The sequence below is a fragment of the Aspergillus ibericus genome, assembly GCF_003184845.1.
Source record: "Aspergillus ibericus CBS 121593 unplaced genomic scaffold BO80scaffold_15, whole genome shotgun sequence".
In the NCBI taxonomy this organism is placed as follows: domain Eukaryota; kingdom Fungi; phylum Ascomycota; class Eurotiomycetes; order Eurotiales; family Aspergillaceae; genus Aspergillus; species Aspergillus ibericus.
In genome coordinates, this window is record NW_020292113.1 from 62,619 (window position 1) to 79,601 (window position 16,983).

The following is a 16,983-nucleotide window of genomic DNA, read 5'->3' on the forward strand; positions in this document are numbered from 1 at the left end:
GTCCAGTTCCGTTAAGTCTCTCCCTGTCGGAGGCAGAGGAGGGGGACCACACCTGAGCTCTTGGGGTAGACAGATGGGCGAGAGAAGCAATGGCGCCAGAGATTTCGGCTTGGTTGTTGGGCTTCCTTATGTCACGTCACGTCACGTCCACGTTTGCGCGGTTGTCCGGTGTGCAGCCTTGCTCCTCTTTCTCTTAGGCAGATTAAGAAAGGATTGGGATGCACTCCAGCTCTTGCGAATACACCGGCCAAGTATCCGTACTCCGTACTCCGTATAATAGACGTAAGACCTCTTTTGTTTCTCTCCGACCTTCTCCAAGCAATCCTTAAATCTTGTGTTTGTATCCTTGTCCTTGTGACCTTCTCTCCTGCCTTCACTTTCCTGTCTGTCTCTCTCTCTTTCTCTCTTGCAAGGCTGGGGCAAATTCACTCGTACTGTGCCTGTCCTGGGTGGACCTTTTCTTCTCCTTATTCTGTCTTAAAAGATGATAAGAAAAGGTGTTATACAAAGAACCACTCGGGACTGCAGCTTAGCAGCATAGTCATTTGCTTTACGAGGAAGGTGGAAGGGATAGGGATGGGATGGGGGGAGGGAGGTTGGTTGGCAGTGGTGGTGGTGGTGAGACTGAAAAAGCCGGGCGGCGCTCGGTTGGGCCACACCTCAGCGAAGCTACGCCCCTTCCGCCCTAGCGCAAGGCACATGATCGCGGTCACCACATTGGCTGGAAGGAACCGGTCGGGCCCAGCGGGAGCTTATGTCATCCCTCATCAATCGGGGAGCTTCTCAGGATGCCAGGTGGAGAGTGTCGTAGTTACAGACTGACGAGTGGGTAATTCCGATCATCGCCAGCGGGGGTCACAGCCCGTCTTCACTGTTGCGTCTTTGTGCTGGCATTGATCTCGTCGACTTCCATCCCTCCGTGACCCTCCCTCCATGTCATGAATTTGAACCCGTCCACGTAATCGTGATACCATCCGGGGTGCTGCTGCTGCTGCAAGTCCAACCCGAACTACTATGGCCTCGCAACCAGCGTCGCTGAGGGACCGTCAGGTCGGTATGTTTCCGTTGCCGTGTCGACTCCGTGTAGACAATTGCAGCTCTCTGATACATCCCAGCCTCCATTCACAAGATCCTCAACTTGAACCACGAGCCACAGCCGACGGAAGACTCCCACCACGATGCGTCCGCGCAAGGCCTCATCTCGACCCCGGTCCTGAACGAGGATGGCGACCCCATCTGGAAGGTTCTGGTGTTTGATAATATGGGCAGGGATGTCATCAGTAGTGTGCTACGGGTCAATGACCTCAGAGTTTGGGGAGTTACAATCCATTTGTGCGCCCGATCCTAGTCCCTGAATATTCGTTGTCTTGATAGCTAATGGGACTTCTCAGAGGCATCAATTCCACGCGATACCCAATCCCCGATGTCCCCGTTGTCTATCTTGTCGAGCCTACACCTTCCAACATCCAGGCGATCACCAACGATCTTTCTCGCGGACTCTACTCGCCCGCCTACATCAACTTCCTCTCCTCCGTACCCAGACCCCTCCTCGAAGACTTTGCGTCCCAGATAGCAACAACAGGAACCGCGGAGCATGTTGCACAGGTTTACGACCAGTACCTGAACTTTATCGTTGCGGAACCGGATCTTTTCAGTCTGGGACTAGGGAATGATGCGTACTGGAAGATCAACAGCGCGCAAACCAGCGACGACGATCTAGATGCGATTGTCGACAGGATTGTCAGCGGGCTATTCAGCGTTAGCGTTACAATGGGTATGCAGCTCGTTACGGAACTTTAACCATTCACTGACGGTTGTGTACGAACAGGTGCCATCCCAATTATCCGGTGCCCTAAGGGCGGCGCGGCCGAACTAATAGCAACCAAGCTGGACCGCAAGCTCCGCGATCATATTCTCAACTCGAAAGATAACCTGTTCTCAAGCAAGAAATCCACTCCTGGTGTCCCATCCGCACGACCAGTTCTGATCATTGTCGACCGTAACGTGGATTTGGTGCCGATGCTCTCTCACTCGTGGACATACCAATCTCTGGTGCAAGATGTGCTACAGATGCGCCTCAATCGAATCACAGTGGAATCCACCGATGAAGCAAACCCCGCGAAAGGGGTCACAAAGAGGGCATACGACCTGAACAGCAACGACTTCTTCTGGAAGCGTAATGCCGGTGCACCGTTCCCTCAGGTGGCGGAAGACATCGATGCGGAGCTTACCCGGTACAAAGAAGATGCCAACGAGATCACGAAGAAGACCGGTGCTTCTTCGATTGAAGATCTCCAGAATGACACGAGTGCCTCTGCCCAGCACCTCAAGGCTGCCATCACACTCCTTCCAGAGCTGCGGGAACGCAAGGCTATCCTGGACATGCACATGAACATTGCCACCGCCCTGCTCAAGGGCATCAAAGACCGTCAGCTGGACAACTTCTTCGAACTGGAAGAAAACATCACCAAGCAGTCTAAGACCCAGATCATGGAGCTGATCAACGACTCCACCAAGGGCAATGATCCCCTGGATAAGCTTCGTCTCTTCATCATCTGGTTCCTGAGCACCGAAACGGAGGTCTCCCGCGCCGAGATGAACCAATTCGAAGAAGCTCTCACACGCGTTGGAGTCACGGACGTCACTCCACTCGCCTATGTCAGACAGGTCCGAGAAATCACTCGTATGACGATGATGACAACTGCAACATCCGCTCCCCAACAACAATCTTCTAACCTTTTCCGCGGTTTCTCCTCTCTGTCCAACCAGTTGACCGATCGCATCACCTCCGGAGCGCTTGGCGCCAACTTTGACTCGCTCATCTCGGGCGTCAAGAACTTCCTCCCTGCCAACAAGGACCTGACCCTAACCAAGATCACCGAATCGATCATGGACCCCACCTCCGCATCCAGCTCCGCCATTGCCAAGACCGAGAGCTACCTCTACTTTGATCCCCGCAGCGCGAACGCCCGAGGTGCCATGCCCCCGGCCTCTGCATCACGCAACGCTCAAGGCCAGAGTCTGAACAGCTCCGGGCCAGGCATGAGCGCCACCTTCGGCCAGCGCCGCCAGGCCTTCAACGAGGCGATTGTTTTCACCGTTGGCGGTGGCAGCATGGACGAATACGGCAACTTGCAAGACTGGGTGAGTCGGACGAGTGGACAACCGGGCGCCGACGGTGCCGGTGCCGCCAGCCGTGGCGCGCATGGAGTCCCGAAACGGAGAGTCGTGTACGGCAGTACGGACTTGATGAACGCCAAGGAATTCCTGACAGAATCGCTGGCGAAGTTGGGCCGGGAGGGTTGAACCTAGGTGGGTGGATGGTAGCAAATAGAATTTGCCTTCGAGTATAGTACTTAGTATAGTTAATTGATGCGTATGAGCTGATCCTATCTACGTTCCTGCATAGCTCAATATAACGAGATGTATTAGTTGGTATTAGACAGTCAGTCAATAGAAACAACTAGACCCTGCCGATAAATTGCAGCGCTCAGAAGAAAGTATTAACAAACGAAAAAGAACTGATGCAGGCCGCATCTCGACAACCCACTCACAAAAGAAAGAAAAGATGCAAGTGATAAGCGGATACAAAAGGCCCCTTTGAGTCAGTTGAACCACCAGAACATGATAAAGCTGACACCCATTAGTGCCGGTCAAATTTTGACTGGCCTATCGGACCACATCACAGAATTATGCACTACAGGTCAAACCATATCCCTCTCTCTCTTAAAGCTCTGCACGGAGATGTCATGCTCAACAGAAATACCCAGTTCCTCGACATTGTGCTGCTGCTGCCTGAAGGGAGTGTTATCGGTGTAGCAGGTTGCAACTTGTTTCATGGTCTGCGTGGACGACAAGGTGGTGGTGTTTCTGCTTTCCCATGTGGGAAAGGAGAGCTTGTTCCAGAGGTTACGACGGGAGGAGTCGGAGCCGGTGCCAGTTCCGGAGCCAGAGGCAGAGGAGCTTGTGTTGGTTAGGGAGACGCCGGCCCAGATGGAGGAGAGGGGGAGGGAAATGGTGACGAGTGTGGCGACGTTGGAGAATAGCTCTGGGACGGTGACGATGTAGTGGAGGATTGAGAAGAAGGCTGTGGGTTGTTAGTTGTGTGAGAGGTCAGGTTAGAGGTTTATATACCTGGAATGACGAGAGTCTGGCAGCCCATCACGAAGATTACCTTCATAGGACCAAAGTCTCGCACGCCGAGTCTGCGTCGCTGACGGATGGCGAAGCCCAGCTTTGTAACGAAAACGGCGCAGAAGAAGCAGATGCTGATTGTGAAGACGATGTTTTCGGTGCTTGAAAGCCAAATCAGAAGTTTATTGCTTTCGGCGTTCATAATGGATATGGCATTCTCGACCATCAGAGCCATGCGGAATCCGATTGGGATTAGGGCCACCACGATGGAGAATGTCAGGAGAATGTGGCGGTACACACGACCGAAGTTTGCGCAGATAACCTGAACCTGCAGGACTAGCGAAGCCTCGATGCATATCACAAGAAGAGTGTAGAAGACCACTGCGATGATTGAGTTGGCATATGCGGAAGTGGGCACTCGAGAGAAGTCTCCGGCGAAAGAGGGATAGACCCGCACAAAGGCGGAAGTGAAGTACAGGATCTGGCAGATGAGGCGAGCAATATTGGACAGCAGGGCCGAAGAGTTGAGAACAAACACGCTGGAACGACGCTTCTCAGGTCTGGTCAGGAGTAGAAGGATGACGAACAAAACGATGGAAGCTCCAAGCTGAGCGCTATAGTTGATGCAGATCCGGATGCAATACTGCAATAAGTCGTCGATGGCCTGCACGTTCACCTCGAAGGGGGTCCCGTCGGCAGTACGCATGGTGACATTCTGAGTGAACGGATCGAATTGAGATGCCATATTGGCTATCAGCCTGCAGTCTGGGGAATCTTTCCAGTTGATGTTGTGTAACGGAGTTTGACACGATCAAGTAGAAGCGGGCCACTGGCTCAGCTGGAGGATGGAAGAGGTTGATTTGTATAGGTTATCAAACATAATTCCCATGTAGACGAGGGATCGTCTGGTTTCGCAACTAGAGGCATGACTGTATGGCATACGCCAAGGCAGATGTGTGATATTGCCCATGTCGTGCAACACTGAGACAGACAATATGTAGGATGGAGCAAGTATCAAGAGTGACAATACAAGAGCTTGACAAAGTGGAGACCAAGCCTTGACAATGCCAATCATCACCTCTTTCAGCAGCAAGCTCGAGTGGTCACTTCTGAAGAAGTTAGATGCAAGACAAACAATAGCAAGGCCAATGCAAAGAACAATGGCCGGCCGAAACGGGAAAGTGACGGGAGGCTGTGTTCGACCGGCATCGACTCCCGCCCAGCAGGGTTTTGAGATTGCTCGTTCGCAAGGCTATTGAAGCGTTGGTGTTGGCCAATCCCATGTCTATGGTCCTCTGGCCGTGCACTGCCAGGGGCTTCAGGTGGTAACCTCGTACAGAGTGTTTCCATGTGCTGACCAACGATGTGATCGATGCTTAGCTTGGGATATGCTTTGGAGCCATCGTTGGTATCAACTCCATCAAGGTTGCTTGACACGGGATGGTTTCCGGCTGGTCAGCCAAGAATAGATGGGGTCACCCAAGCTCTTGCGAGCAATCGAGGCCTCCCGGCTCAGGGGCAGTCACTGTCACCATATTGAACCTTGTCAGAAGATCAAGGATATGAGAATACCTAGAGCTGTTGCGCGCGTCATCATGGAGAATCTGCTCCTCTCAAAAGGGCTGGTATAGCCAATTTTTGAGGATAGTCAGCGTAGAAAGGACAACATCATGAGAATATCATTATCAACACTGATGTAGATACATAGTATCTGGTGGTGTGCGGGGAGCTCGGCGGTGGAGCGCGGCAGCCAGCCAAGGCCAAGGCGAGCGACTCCAACTCCAATTCTCATCCCGCATCCCACCATGCGCCTGCGCCTCCCTCAACATGGCTGCCGTGCCGCAAAGGACCCTGAACTGGCTGTACAGTATCCTGATCAGGGTATGCATTCCGACTCAGCTTCCGGTGCCTTCACTGACCACCTCAGGACCATTACGATCCCCGACAAACATACCAGGACCCCAACCGCACCTACTATGATGTCGCCAATGTCCTGGGTCAATACCCTTCACTGGGCCCCCGGACCGAAGTCTACAGTGGGTGACCTGCTGTGATGATTAGGGACTTTACTGACGTATTGACCTTGCTTTAGCCTTCGAGAACGGTTTCTCTGCCCTCCTTCTGCAACTCACCGGCACCTTGCCTGTGACGTTTCGCGGCACCGTCTACAAGTTCCCCATCACACTATGGATCCCAAACACATACCCTCGAGAGCCGCCTTTGGTATATGTGACACCGACACAGGATATGGCTGTGCGAGTGGGGCAGCATGTCACGCTGGAAGGGAGGGTGTACCATCACTACTTAGCACACTGGGCTGAGGCGTGGGAGGTTAGTACGGGTGCATTCTGCAATGGCATGTCCGTCGCTGATGTTGAGCTGTAGCGATCGTCTCTCAGTGATTTCCTCTTGATCCTCCGCGAAGTTTTTGCCAAGGAGCCACCAGTGCGATACAAACAGCAACAGCCCGCACCACCGCGACCGCCCCAGCCAGCGCAGGCACCTCCTCTACCACCTCTGCCTCCGGAGCTCGATCCCACACCGAATCGCCCTCTGACTACCCAAAGTGCTTCAAATGCTCCTCCAGCAACCGTTCAAGTGCCACCGCCCCCGCCCCCGAAGCCAGGACAAACACCCCTGGAGCAGCCACAGCGCACTCCGTCGTCAGGGCGGTACACATCGCCCCCACCAATCCCTCCATTGCCACCGAAAGAGCAGGACTCCCGACGGGCATCCTTGCAGCCGCAAGCAGGTGTCGGCAGTTCCGCCAGCAGGCCACAGTACCTGTCAGAGCGCAGCGGAGTCCCTGCAGGGGCACCGGGGCAGTATCTGCCTCAACAGCATGTCACCCAGCCGATGCCTGCACACCCGCCTGGGTCAGCGCAGTTCCAGCCATTGAGTGGCACACCTGTTACCCCTCCACATCCTCAGCCGACCCCCTCTTACTACCCCGTGCAACAAAGCCATCCAGCTTACCAACGACCCCCACCCCAGGCACCTGCCCGACCATCACCACATGCTGGGATTCCGCAAGCGCAACAGCCAGCTCCGCGACCCAAGGCAGAGATGCCAGATCTGCTCACCTCTCCGTTTGAGCTTGAACTGCCCTCCTTCACACCCACCGGCCCGGCGCCGCCAATTCCACCTAATCCCGAAAAGGACGCCCTGCTGCAGGCGGTTTCCAAGACTTTGGCTGAGACGCTCCAGGCCAATGTCACACAATCTGAGGTCGCCGCTCAATCCTTGCTTTCACAGTCTCATTCTCTACACGCGGCCATTGCTACTCTCCAAGGCGAAATCTCATCGCTCAGCGCTCTCAACACCACTCTACAAACAAACACTTTGACCCTGCAGCAATCTCTGCACCGCGCCGACGCCGTCATCGCTGACGCGCAGAGCCGCATCTCAACAGCAACTCCGTCCTCGAGCGCCGACGCCGCTGCGTCGGGTCTTCCCCCTATCGACGAAGTCCTCGTCGCTCCGACTGTTGTCGGCAAGCAGCTGTACGATCTAGTTGCTGAAGAACGCGGTATCCAGCAGGCAATCTATGCCCTGCAAGCGGCCCTGGTAAAGGGAGTGATTGGCGTAGAGACCTGGTCGCGTCACACGCGGGGACTTGCGCGGGAGGCATTCCTGAAACGGGCTCTGATACGGAAGATTGGGAAAGGTATGGGGCTGGAGGAACCTTGAAAACTGGTCTTGTACGGAGTAGACAGACCTGTATATACTAAGGGGAGGTTATGAGCAATGTACATAAGTGATGAATTTGCTATCAAGCAGATCGCTTAGCCCGTTATGAAAGTACTTGGTTGCACAGGTCTAGGTATACCAACCACGAGCAGTCGCTCTCCGACACTCGCCCTTAGCACAGGCACGAGTACAATGGAGTGAGCAGCAACTCCAGACAACGGACCTTTAAAAAGCAGCTCGACAAAGCAAACACCAGGACAAACGACAAACAATGCACCATATAGATAACCAGATACTCAACACAACTCTCCACCTATCTATTCAAAACAAATATCAGATAACCCTCCTCCTCTTATAGTAACCCCATTCCATAACCTACACAGTTAATTCCAACCCAACCCACCCCTCACAACACCATCACCAACATCACCACCATCCACCCCACCCCAATTCCCACCCCTAACCTCCCACCCACCTCTCCCCTCCCCTTCACCCCACCACTACTACTACTACTACCCTTCCCCACCCCCGTCTCCTTCACCGTCCCCATCCCCGTCTCCGTCCCCGAGGCAATCCCCCTCTTCACGACCGAAATATAACTCTTCACATCCGTCGGCAACGTCTTATACCAATCGGGGGTATTCCCGGCCTGGAACTCACTCGCCAAGGCGCTGCGTTTCGCGGGCACGAAGAGCTGAGCGAGGGCTGTGGGCGGAACGGCGGTAATCACTTGGTGGATGACGGTGTGCGGGGGCGGGGGGATGTTTTCGAGGTTGAGGGAGGCGGTTTTGGTGGGGATGGTGATGGTGTAGGGTTTTCTGGGGATGTTAGTGGTGGTGGTGGTGGTGGTGGTTTGGGGTTGGGGGAGGGAGGAGGATGGGGGAGGGGGATGTACAGGGCTTGGGCGAGAGCGGACCAGTTGGCGGCGTCGGTGTCGGAGAGGGGTTCGGGGGTGCAGGAGGCTGTGCTGGCGAGGAGGGTGGGGAGGAGGAGGAGGGAGGGTGTGAGTTTCATTTTTCTTCTTTCTTTGTTCTGTTTATGTTTGTTTCTTTGGTTTGTTCACTTCGTTTCTTGGTGCTGGTGGTGGTGTTGTATAGGGGATTGCTTGGTGGGAGACGTATAGTATATGGACTGGATAGGATAAATATCATATGCGCTGCCTATCTAGACCGAGATCCGATGAGATATTACGGAGGGGATCGTCGTGGGGAGACCCGGCCGAAGATTGAGGGATCTGCATACACCAGGAGTATTCTGAAGCATAGCTGGGCCCTAATTTAGGACTCATTTTAGAGGCAGAAACCCGACCCGGGCCGGCTAGGGAAGAGGTACAACCAACAAACATGGTGTGACAGGGGCTGGACCGGACGGTAGTTTATATTTAGGTTGTGGTTTATGTCGCTATTTTTATCGTGGATGTTTGTCGGGGTTGATTTGGCTCAGGGTTTATATGCGGTAGTCTCTTGGATTGGCATGTTCCATATAGTATAGTGCTTTGGGGTGGTGTGAATTTTGATGGATTTTTAACATCTAGACTATATTATGCTGGATTTATTCCTGAGGTTTAGTACTGATGCGCTTCTTACCACCCCATCTGACAAAGACGTTTATCATTCAACATGCACCACAGCCAATGGTATCATGATGAACAGTACTGCCTGTGCCTTTGTCGGGGATATAGCATTGAGGATCTATAGCATAGATCAGAAGTAGATATTCCATTCTTCTTAGGGACTACACAGGTAATCTTAACATACATCAGGTCAAAAACCATGTCATTAGTCAAAGACAGCCACGACCCTCTTTCACAGACAATTGCTACCTCAGCGATCCGTATACATGGCTTCATTGCTTCTGTATCAGCATCTGACCTTCTGGGCACGTTTCTGGATCCTCCATTGATCATTGAGGCTGGTGATCCAGATTGTGTGACTGTGATTGATATGTGTGTCAGACAGAATCATATATACAAGACACTAGCCTGATGTCTCCTACCCCATGCACATCCCCACCACACCACCATCTCTCAAGCCATGTTTAAGATCATCTCCAGAAAACTACTACTCGGGGCCCGTTTACCCACCATCGATTAGAGACAGTACAACTAGGTCATCTATATCGCTGCACGAGCCGACCATATGTTGATACGAAATCTGCCATCAGCATGCTCCCCGGAACAAGATGTGAGTCTAATCAGCGCTATAATCTTTTCTGTTCTTCTTGCCAGTATCATTGTTCGTGATATAGTGCGATATATATATACATTCCTTGGAGTGAATTGAACATGTCGAGGCTTGTTCTTATCGTCATTATTTCTATGTTTAATAACTTAGTCTTATGAGACAAAGGCCCGCCCATTGCCCGGAAAGCAAAAAAACATAGCAGGAAACCTAACCCAACACCCGTATCCCCAATAAGTTTACACCCCAATGATAATCAAAAATCCCCCGACCGATAAAAAAAAGGGGAACAAAAAGGTCGTGCCCGGGATCGAACCGGGATTGCTGGAATCAGAATCCAGAGTGATGACCATTACACTACACAACCGGAGTTGATATCCGCAGATAACAATCCTGCTCCAGAATTCCCTGTCAAACCCCATCCACTGTTCCCCAAAACCTAGGTATCTACAACTTCGCATCCCTAGTACTAGTCCCCCCCACCCCATCCCCCTCCTGCACAACCTCCTCCCCACACCTCACCCTCCTCACCCCCTCCACAATCCCCGGATACGTAAAATTCAACCACCGAAAGCGATAAATCTCCTCGACGGAGAACCGTGCCGTCGCCAACAATGTATTCCTCTGAATCAGCGACGCACGGGGTCTCCTCACGGCATCGAAGTCCTCTAGAATCTTGGGGACAGTGTCTCGGGTGACATGATCACCGAGGAAGAGGCGGAACCCTTCGGCGTCTTCGATGGCTTGGTTTCCGCCTTGGCCTTGGTGCGGTGTCATGGCGTGTGCGGCGTCGCCGATGAGGACCGTTCGGCCCCGGATGTAGCTGGGGAGGGGGGCTTGGTGGCGGAGTTGCCAGAGTTTGATGTTTGAGGCGGATCTATTAGGTTATGGTATCTTTAGTTGAAGTATGGATTAAGAGAGGGGAAAGGTGGGTAAGTGTACCGGAAGTATTTCACCACCCAGTCGGGAAAATCCTCAAAGAGGGAAATGAGTTCCTCTCTATCGCCCGGCGCGGACCATGAGTCTGAGGGTGGGGGCTCCTTGAGCATGTTGTCTGGGACAAGGGCGACAAAGTTCAAGATCTCGTAGTTCCGGCATGGGTACAGGATGACGCGACGTTCGGTGGGATCGAATGCGTAGATGCCGATCAGGGTGCCGGGTTTGGTTGGGTCCAGGACGTCAGGGACGTTGCCATTGTGGAGAGCAAGAACATCAGCGCGGGACATGGTGAAGCGGAATGCAGAGACACCGGAGGGTTGGGCGGTTGTATAGGAGGGGTTGGTAACCAGGGGACGGAGGGTAGACCGGATGCCGTCTGCTGCTGTTATTCACATCGTCAGTATACACCAGGGTACTACTATTATGTACGGGAGTATATGGGATGGGATAAATGGGATAAACAAACCAACAACCAAATCCGCCTCGACCACCTCCCCGCCCTCCAAGATCAACCTTCCCCCTTCGACATCCCCATCCACCACCCTCGCCCCATACCTCACCTTCGCGGGCTCCCCTTTGACTCCAACCTCATCCGCCTCCCCCGTCGCCAACCGCAACAACTCATCCCGCAGATCCGCCCGATGATGAAACAACCAATCCGCCCCAAACTCCTTCACATAATCGAGGCTATCATCCTGAGTGACGTTCCCGGATTTACTGTACGATAGGACCCGAGTCACCGGGATCGAGCGGGCGCGACGACGATCGAACCCGACGCTGTCGAGGATGTGGACAGCGCTGGGGCCGAGGTTGATGGCGGCCCCGGCTTCGGCTTTGGCGGGGTCGCGCTCGTAGATGGTGACTGTGTGTTGTTCGCGGAGGATGCGGGCGGCGAGGCAGCCGGCGAGGCCGCTGCCGATGATGGCGATGGTTAGGGGCATGGTGTGTGGTAGTGGGAGAAAGAGGGGGGAGATGGGATGGGGGCGTTGGGGTTTGATGGGCTGGTTTTGAAAGGGCCCTTGCAGGGATGGTTGGTGTGGATGTAAGGGTGATTATGCTGCATGAGCTGGGAGAGTATACTCCGTAGTTAGGGTTGTATGAGTAAGATAGATTCATCTACAATGACAACCTTCAGATAGTATAACGGGTATCATTCACCACCAGGGTATAAGCCCTATATCACCATTAATCCCATCCCAACCAATTAAAACATTACCCAGTCCAGCTCAGGTACCATTAAACAAACCATTACTCAACTCCAGTGAACCCCCCAGCATCATATTTTATCCCCCAGTCCTCCTCTCCTCACTAACGCCCTCAAAACATCCACCACCTCCCCCCTCCTCTCCTCATCCCCCAACATCTCCACCGCCCGTCTCCCCAACAACCCCCCACTTGCTTCACTATCACTCTCCCCCTCATCCTCCCCCACCGTAAACGTCCCCCCATCCACCGTCGTCATATTCAACCCCTTGAACGGATTCGTGCCATTCGGATGCAAGATCCCCCGCAGGGTATTCATGACCAATTGTCCCAAAGGCACCTTGGCCGTCATGGTCAGATTCTTCATGACTTCCGTGTAGTAGGGTACGTGAACGCCTTCGTAGGTCACGTCCGTCCCGACGGTCGTGAGACTTAGATACCCGTCTTTCAGGGACTCGGCTTGATCTTTGAGGATAGGGCCGAGGTTTTCGATCAGTTTGCCGAGATCGAAGATGCCTCGGACGGGGGTGGAGTGGTTCCCGGGTGTGAGGGTTAGGTTGTCGAGGGTGACGTTGCCGAGGATGAGGTTGCCGCTGAGGAGGTTGAGGGTGGTGGTGCCCTGTTTGGTATGAGTAAGGTAGCTGAGGTGGGGGAGGGGGGGACGTACGATTTCAAGAGTCATGACCGATGGGTTAGGAAGGGTGGCGTTGGCGACGAGATTAGTTCCATCGGATTCGGCAGGGAGGAGAAGTTTTGGGTTGGAGATGGAGAAGCCGGCGAAGGAGTTGAGGGCTATTTTAATTAGCTTTGATATATATATAGGTGGGTGGGTAAGGGGGAGGGAGCGTACTGTTCTGGTGAATGTCCTTGTTCAGAGTGACCCGTGACTTCAACTTCCCGATATACGCCGTCGTGGATCCCTTCACCGACAACGGGGCGTGTGCTTCAAATACCGTGCCCCGGACATATTGCGTCCATTGGTACACATTCAGCGGAGTGTACTGGTTGTCCACCTGGAGCGTCGAGTTGCCTTTGATCTTGGCCCCGTCCATGTACAGCTTCGCCCAGGTGTTGTTCTCGGGGAGGTCACGGTTGAAGAGACTTAGGGTGATAGGGTCGATGCGTACGGGGAGGTTAATGGGCAGATCCAGGGCCGATTTGATGCTGAGCATGATAGAATCAGGGCGGGGCTGGAGCACGTCGGCGTGCACGAGGAGGAGAGTCGACCCGTCCACGACTCGTTGGGCGATGGCGGGGATAATCACCAGGAAACTGTCTGGTCAGTTACGATTCATTGCCCTCTTTGTAAGAACATACAAGATGGGAAGAAAGATAGCCAGCCCGATAATCCCCCAGAACGCATAACAACACCAGAACCGCGCCCAATGGCGACGCAATTTCTGTGATCGCGTGCGCTTCACCGGCTCCAACGAGATGGAATTGGCCGTCTCGATATGCTCAATGGCGTAGCCCTCGGTGGGCAGAGGCCCTCGATGCACACCTAGGGCATACTTGGCCTCTTTGGAGCTGAGATAGGAGGTTTTCTCGTCCATGATGTGGTGGTGTCGGACACTGGAGTGGCGGCTTAGGGCCTGAAAACATATAACCGGGTGACGGGCAGGCTCGTATACACTTGCCGTCTGGATGTAACCCAGCCCCTGCCATGCTCCGCAAGGATCGTCCCGAGACTGTCGATCAGTGCGAGGGGAGATTACAGTCCAATGATGATCCATGGATGGGTTCACATGCGGGACGACGATCGCCCGACTATTGAGAACCGCGGTTGAAGGGAGGGCTCGGATGGGTCGCTTTAGGACAACGCTCGATTTTGGGTTGAAACGGGACATGCCTCCTGGCCCGAAGATGCGGGGGTCTCCACTATGCCTATCAACGGGTTGATGAGGAATGGCACTGAGTGGGTGTTTATTCACGCATCCTGTCTTTATCAGGACCAATTGATACTGCATCCATCCATATCAACACATCTATACCAACACTCGCTATACACCAAGCAACCTCACCAAGCAACTGCTATTCAGATCCCACCATCCCTCAACTATCATCCAAAGCATCCAAATGAACGAAAAAACCCCCGCAGACGGCATCTCGCCCGTCTCCTCCGAAGCCACCTACACCCACACCACCAACCACCTGGAAGCCCTCGAGAAGCTCGAAATCCTCCCTCAAATCCTGCAAGAGGGCATTCTCTTCGCCGGCTCCGGCGCGGCCCTCCTCCTCCAAGCCGCCCACCCCAACATCCGCAACGCATTCGACGAACTCACCCGAACCTCCACCTCCAGCAGCAGCAGCAGCAGCAGCAGCAGCAGCAGCAACCTAGCCACGACCCTCAGCAACACCCTCCAAACCGCCCTCAGCTACATCGCCTGCCTGGTCTTCGGCACCCCTACTGAAAAGAAACATCTCCTGACGCTCCTCCAAAAAGACACCCCCCCATACCCTAACAGACTCCCCACCGACCCCTCCACCCAACTCTGGATGACCGCAACCCTCTACGCCACCGCCACAGACTTCTACCAACGCATCTACGGCCAGGTCGACTACCGCACCGCCGAACGCGCCTACCTCGAATTCACCACCATCTTATCCTGCCTGGGCATCGCCAAGGACGTCTGGCCCGCGACCCGCCAAGTCTTCTGGACGTACTGGGATGAGCAGATCGAGCGGTTAAGCGTGAGTGCGGAGGCGCATCGCTTCGCCAAGGATCTCCTCGAGAAGAGTGATTTGCCGGGGTGGGTTATGGCCGTGAAGCCCCTGTTGAGGGTGATTACGATTGAGATGTTGCCGCCGAGCATTCGGGAGGCGTATGGGTTGAAGTCGTCGGCTACCACGAGGGGGTTGTATCGCAGTACCATGGGGTTCTCGGTCGCGGTGTATCCGGCCTTGCCCGAGAAGTGGAAGGGGTATCCGTTGAGGTTTTATTTGGGGGAGTTGAGGGGGAGATTAGGTGCTTAGTTTAGATACTCTTGACTTTATGTTTTAGGTTGGATATTCAGAGCGTGTGGTTGATTGGCTTTATCTTGTTTAGAGTATAATCCCTATTTATCAGATACTGTTGAGCAGTTCGAATCAAGCAAAGCAAGCATAATATTATCTATTCTATATACAATCCCCCCCAACCAACCCGACTACTAATAATCATGCCGTCTTCAACACCGCCGTCAAAATCGCCGAAAAATCCGAAACCAGCTACACACCACCAGTTAGCCCATCACAAAACTACCTATCTGAAAGGTATCTCACCGGCGCCGCCTCCCCAATCAACTCCCCCGTTTGATTCACAAACGTGCCCGAGAGCAACGTATTCGCATTATCAATAATACTCTGCAACTTGTCGATATTATCACCGGACAACAACTTTTGCAGATTCTTCGGCGTGTCGCCGCCCAGAAGCGTCGCGCCGCCGTTGACGATCGTTTCGAGTTTGTTGACGGTGTCGGTGCTGAGGAGCTCTTTGATCCCGTCGACGATGGTGGGGAGGTCGTCGAGGAGGCTTCCGCTGGTGGATTGGGGGGCGCGGGGGGCGATGGTGTTGGGGGTTGTTGTTGTTGCTAGGGTGAAGGGGAGGTAGAGAGGGGTGAAGAGGAGGAGGTGTTTGAGGTGCATTTTGTTCTTGGTTGGGTTGGATGGTGATGGTAATGATGTTAGTATATCCTGGGCTTGCTTTCTGTTTATAGGTCTAGATTAACTGGCAATACGGTAGTATCCACACCCCAACTTTGCCCATTATTCCACAATCGGAACCGGTCTATGACACCCTATCTAGACCCCTCTGATCCACCGAGGATGTTGCCATCCATGTGAGCGAGCCGAATAACCTACCCTAAGCACTGGTATCGACCCCCGCATCTTAGGGCTGTCGATCCCTAGCGAGCCACCACAGGAACAAGTACATTTTGTCCCGTGAGGGATACGAACTACGAAGAGAGCTGCAATTCCTCGGACCGAACTGAAGCTTCTCTACATGTGATTTATCCTACCGTGTGGGCAGATACATGTGGTGTAGGGTCTGTAGGACGGGATGAGGTTGCATGTGGTCGGGGATGTATCCGGATTGGGATAATGGGAGATTGGCCTATTCCATGCTACATTGATACTCCGTGTGTGAGGAGTTTGTTATGCTTTGGCTTTACGCTGTCGTTTGAGAATCAGCAGTGTTGAGTTTTCACGTTTGATGTGCGGATTTGAGATGCTAGGTTAATTAGAGGGATGATGATAGACCATGGGAAATTACCCGTGTTTTAAAGTACTTTTAATTGGATTAAGGATTGGGTTGGGAGCCTTTTTTGAGGATGCTGGTTTTGTGGTTGGGGTTGGGTTCTGGGTGGTCTCAATATTGAGGCGGTATGGCTATACTTAGCAACAGGGTTCTGGGAAGATGAACCATGGATGATGTGCGTTTCAAGTGATGATTAAGATAGTGGGTTGAAGTGGGTGGGATGAAACAGGGTCTGGTGTTCGTAGCTTAATTGCTGATTGTTGATGTGGGACGTGTGTCGAGTTAGGTTGGATTAGGGAAATGCGGATATTTGGATGTTTCAGTATGTTGCTATAGTTAATAGGCAATTGTGAAGATGAGGATATCTTTGTTGTTGAGAATCTGTTTTGTTAGGTTGATATTGGGATTGCTCAGTGTTCTTTAGGAAATTCAGTAATATGATAGTCTATACTAGGACGGGGTCTATTCTATTGTGTACCCAGAGATGCATCTCTATTATGGCCATCAAGGTGGGTTACACTACGACATACCCATACATAATCTTAAGATTGTAATTTGAGAAATATTAGTAACCAGAACAATAAAGTAAAATCAAGTGAG

General features: G+C 53.1%; 8 protein-coding genes and 1 non-coding gene across 9 annotated transcripts; 3 read left to right on the top strand and 6 right to left on the bottom strand.

Annotated features, from left to right (window-relative positions):
* Positions 1-818: 818 nt before the first annotated feature.
* Positions 819-3,417, top strand: sly1 (syntaxin-binding protein). The gene is made up of 4 exons (XM_025716781.1): positions 819-1,054; positions 1,116-1,332; positions 1,392-1,774; positions 1,829-3,417. Exons 1-4 carry the CDS (start codon positions 1,015-1,017, stop codon positions 3,304-3,306), a joined length of 2,118 nt encoding a protein of 705 aa, XP_025576156.1. The 5' UTR covers positions 819-1,014; the 3' UTR covers positions 3,307-3,417.
* An 88-nt stretch (positions 3,418-3,505) lies between these two features.
* Positions 3,506-5,192, bottom strand: preB (alpha-factor pheromone receptor STE2). Its single transcript, XM_025721333.1, has 2 exons — positions 4,135-5,192; positions 3,506-4,087 (listed from the first exon to the last, which is right to left on the bottom strand). The coding sequence occupies exons 1-2, from the start codon at positions 4,877-4,879 to the stop codon at positions 3,705-3,707; spliced, it is 1,128 nt and encodes a 375-aa protein (XP_025576157.1). The 5' UTR covers positions 4,880-5,192; the 3' UTR covers positions 3,506-3,704.
* Positions 5,193-5,938: 746 nt separating this feature from the next.
* BO80DRAFT_404730 (putative endosomal sorting complex protein TSG101) lies at positions 5,939-7,945 on the top strand. Its single transcript, XM_025717692.1, has 4 exons — positions 5,939-6,015; positions 6,062-6,170; positions 6,227-6,465; positions 6,520-7,945. The coding sequence occupies exons 1-4, from the start codon at positions 5,962-5,964 to the stop codon at positions 7,822-7,824; spliced, it is 1,707 nt and encodes a 568-aa protein (XP_025576158.1). The 5' UTR covers positions 5,939-5,961; the 3' UTR covers positions 7,825-7,945.
* Positions 7,946-8,230: 285 nt separating this feature from the next.
* BO80DRAFT_501369 (uncharacterized protein) lies at positions 8,231-8,999 on the bottom strand (the record flags this gene model as incomplete). Its single annotated transcript, XM_025724279.1, has 2 exons — positions 8,720-8,999; positions 8,231-8,642 (listed from the first exon to the last, which is right to left on the bottom strand). Exons 1-2 carry the CDS (start codon positions 8,836-8,838, stop codon positions 8,231-8,233), a joined length of 531 nt encoding a protein of 176 aa, XP_025576159.1. The 5' UTR covers positions 8,839-8,999.
* A 1,300-nt stretch (positions 9,000-10,299) lies between these two features.
* BO80DRAFT_t136 lies at positions 10,300-10,371 on the bottom strand. The gene has a single exon. It is a non-coding gene; the product is annotated as a tRNA-Gln (tRNA).
* Positions 10,372-10,451: 80 nt separating this feature from the next.
* Positions 10,452-11,922, bottom strand: BO80DRAFT_404731 (FAD/NAD(P)-binding domain-containing protein; the record flags this gene model as incomplete). The annotated part of the gene is made up of 3 exons (XM_025717693.1): positions 11,410-11,922; positions 10,947-11,325; positions 10,452-10,881 (listed from the first exon to the last, which is right to left on the bottom strand). Exons 1-3 carry the CDS (start codon positions 11,882-11,884, stop codon positions 10,452-10,454), a joined length of 1,284 nt encoding a protein of 427 aa, XP_025576160.1. The 5' UTR covers positions 11,885-11,922.
* A 297-nt stretch (positions 11,923-12,219) lies between these two features.
* On the bottom strand, positions 12,220-13,699 carry BO80DRAFT_353326 (DUF3712 domain-containing protein; the record flags this gene model as incomplete). Its single annotated transcript, XM_025715658.1, has 4 exons — positions 12,220-12,765; positions 12,814-12,938; positions 12,997-13,418; positions 13,464-13,699. The coding sequence occupies 4 exons, from the start codon at positions 13,697-13,699 to the stop codon at positions 12,220-12,222; spliced, it is 1,329 nt and encodes a 442-aa protein (XP_025576161.1).
* A 523-nt stretch (positions 13,700-14,222) lies between these two features.
* Positions 14,223-15,169, top strand: BO80DRAFT_472992 (oxygenase MpaB family protein; the record flags this gene model as incomplete). Its single annotated transcript, XM_025723156.1, has 1 exon — positions 14,223-15,169. One exon carries the CDS (start codon positions 14,223-14,225, stop codon positions 15,117-15,119), a length of 897 nt encoding a protein of 298 aa, XP_025576162.1. The 3' UTR covers positions 15,120-15,169.
* Positions 15,170-15,302: 133 nt separating this feature from the next.
* Positions 15,303-15,770, bottom strand: BO80DRAFT_472994 (uncharacterized protein; the record flags this gene model as incomplete). The annotated part of the gene is made up of 2 exons (XM_025723157.1): positions 15,303-15,353; positions 15,408-15,770. 2 exons carry the CDS (start codon positions 15,768-15,770, stop codon positions 15,303-15,305), a joined length of 414 nt encoding a protein of 137 aa, XP_025576163.1.
* Between the last annotated feature and the right edge of the window lie 1,213 nt (positions 15,771-16,983).